General features: G+C 63.8%; 1 protein-coding gene across 1 annotated transcript in view; it reads right to left on the bottom strand.

The window, feature by feature from the left end:
* Positions 1–1320, bottom strand: part of LRRC4B (leucine rich repeat containing 4B) — a 54636-nt gene that overhangs the window by 10471 nt on the left and 42845 nt on the right. Inside the window, exon 3 of the mRNA XM_011946503.1 lies at positions 7–1089. Within this exon, the coding sequence (XP_011801893.1) occupies positions 7–1089 (1083 nt within the window). The remainder of the gene's footprint in view (positions 1–6; positions 1090–1320) is intronic.

Below are 1320 nucleotides of genomic sequence, written 5' to 3'. Positions count from 1 at the left end.
CCCGGCCGCCACGGGGTCCACGGCCGAGACGTTGAGCGTGGCCGAGGCGGTGGTGTTGCCGGCCGAGTTCGTCACCATGCACGTGTACTGGCCCGTGTCCTGCACGGTGACGTTGGTGAAGTTGAGCGTGCCGTCATGCAGGACGGAGATGCGCACGCGGTAGGAGCCGTGGGTCATGAGGGTGCCGTTGGGCGTCAGCCAGTTGACAGAGGTCATGGAGGTGCCCGTGCGGCATTTGAGCTCGGCAGCCATGCCCTCGGTGACGTTGAGGTCAGTGGGCGGCTCCACGATGACGGGCGCATAGCAGGTGAAATGTGACTGGTCCAGCTCCCCAATGTAGCGCCCCTTGAGGCCGGCGGGCGCATGACAGCGGGCGCAGCACGTCGTGTTGCTGGGCACCGTCTCTTTGAGCCACCAGCTCAGCCAGAGCACGTCGCAGTTGCAATGCCAGGGGTTGTGGTTGAGGTGCACGCGCTCGAGGCGGTGCAGGGGCGTGAAGAGGTCGTGGGGCAGCGACATCAGGTTGTTGTGGGACAGGTTGAGCTCCTCCAGCGACTTGAGGTCGTCGAAGGCGTTGCGCTCGATGGTGGCTACCTGGGCGTGCATGAGCCACAGCTTGCGCAGACTGGTGAGACCCTGGAAGGAGCCCGGGCGGATCAGGTCCAGCCGGTTGCCCGACAGCTCCAGCTCCTCCAGGCGCACCAGGGCCGTCAGGTTGGGGATGTCCTTGAGGTTGCACATGCCCAGGTTGAGGTAGCGCAGGTTGACCAGCCCCTCGAAGGCCGCCTCCGAGATGTACTCCAGCCGCTTAAGCTCGCCCAGGTCCAGGCGCCGCAGCGAGGGCACGCGGTTGAAGGCGTACGAGGGGATGCTCTCGATGGGGTTGTTGCGCAGCCAGAGCTCCCGCAGCTTGGACAGGTACTCGAAGGCCTGCGTGGGCACCGTGGTCAGCCGGTTGTCAAAAAGCTCCAGCGTGTTGAGGCTGGGCAGCCCGTTGAAGGCACCCACCTCGATCTTGCGCACCAGGTTCTTGCTCAGCTGCAGAATCTCCAGGTGCCGCAAGTGCTTGAACGTGTCTGTCCGGATCACCTGGGGAGAGGGAGACACGGATCAGTCACGGAGATACTGACAAGGGCTGTGGGGGGATCACCAAGGTCCCGGCAGCAGGCGGGGTCGGGTGGCTGGATCTCCCATGCTGTGCTGTGACGGTACGACCACATTGCAACATGGTTTGATGAGTTTCTTATGAAGTTAAAAGTGGAGTCAAGGCTGGGCGCGGTGGCTCAGGCCTGTAATCGCAGCACTTTGGGAGGCCGAGGC

Source organism: Colobus angolensis, unplaced genomic scaffold (assembly GCF_000951035.1).
Source record: "Colobus angolensis palliatus isolate OR3802 unplaced genomic scaffold, Cang.pa_1.0 Scaffold25, whole genome shotgun sequence".
NCBI lineage: Eukaryota > Metazoa > Chordata > Mammalia > Primates > Cercopithecidae > Colobus > Colobus angolensis.
Note: the sequence above shows the minus strand (reverse complement) of the source record. Positions and strands in the feature narration are given on the sequence as shown.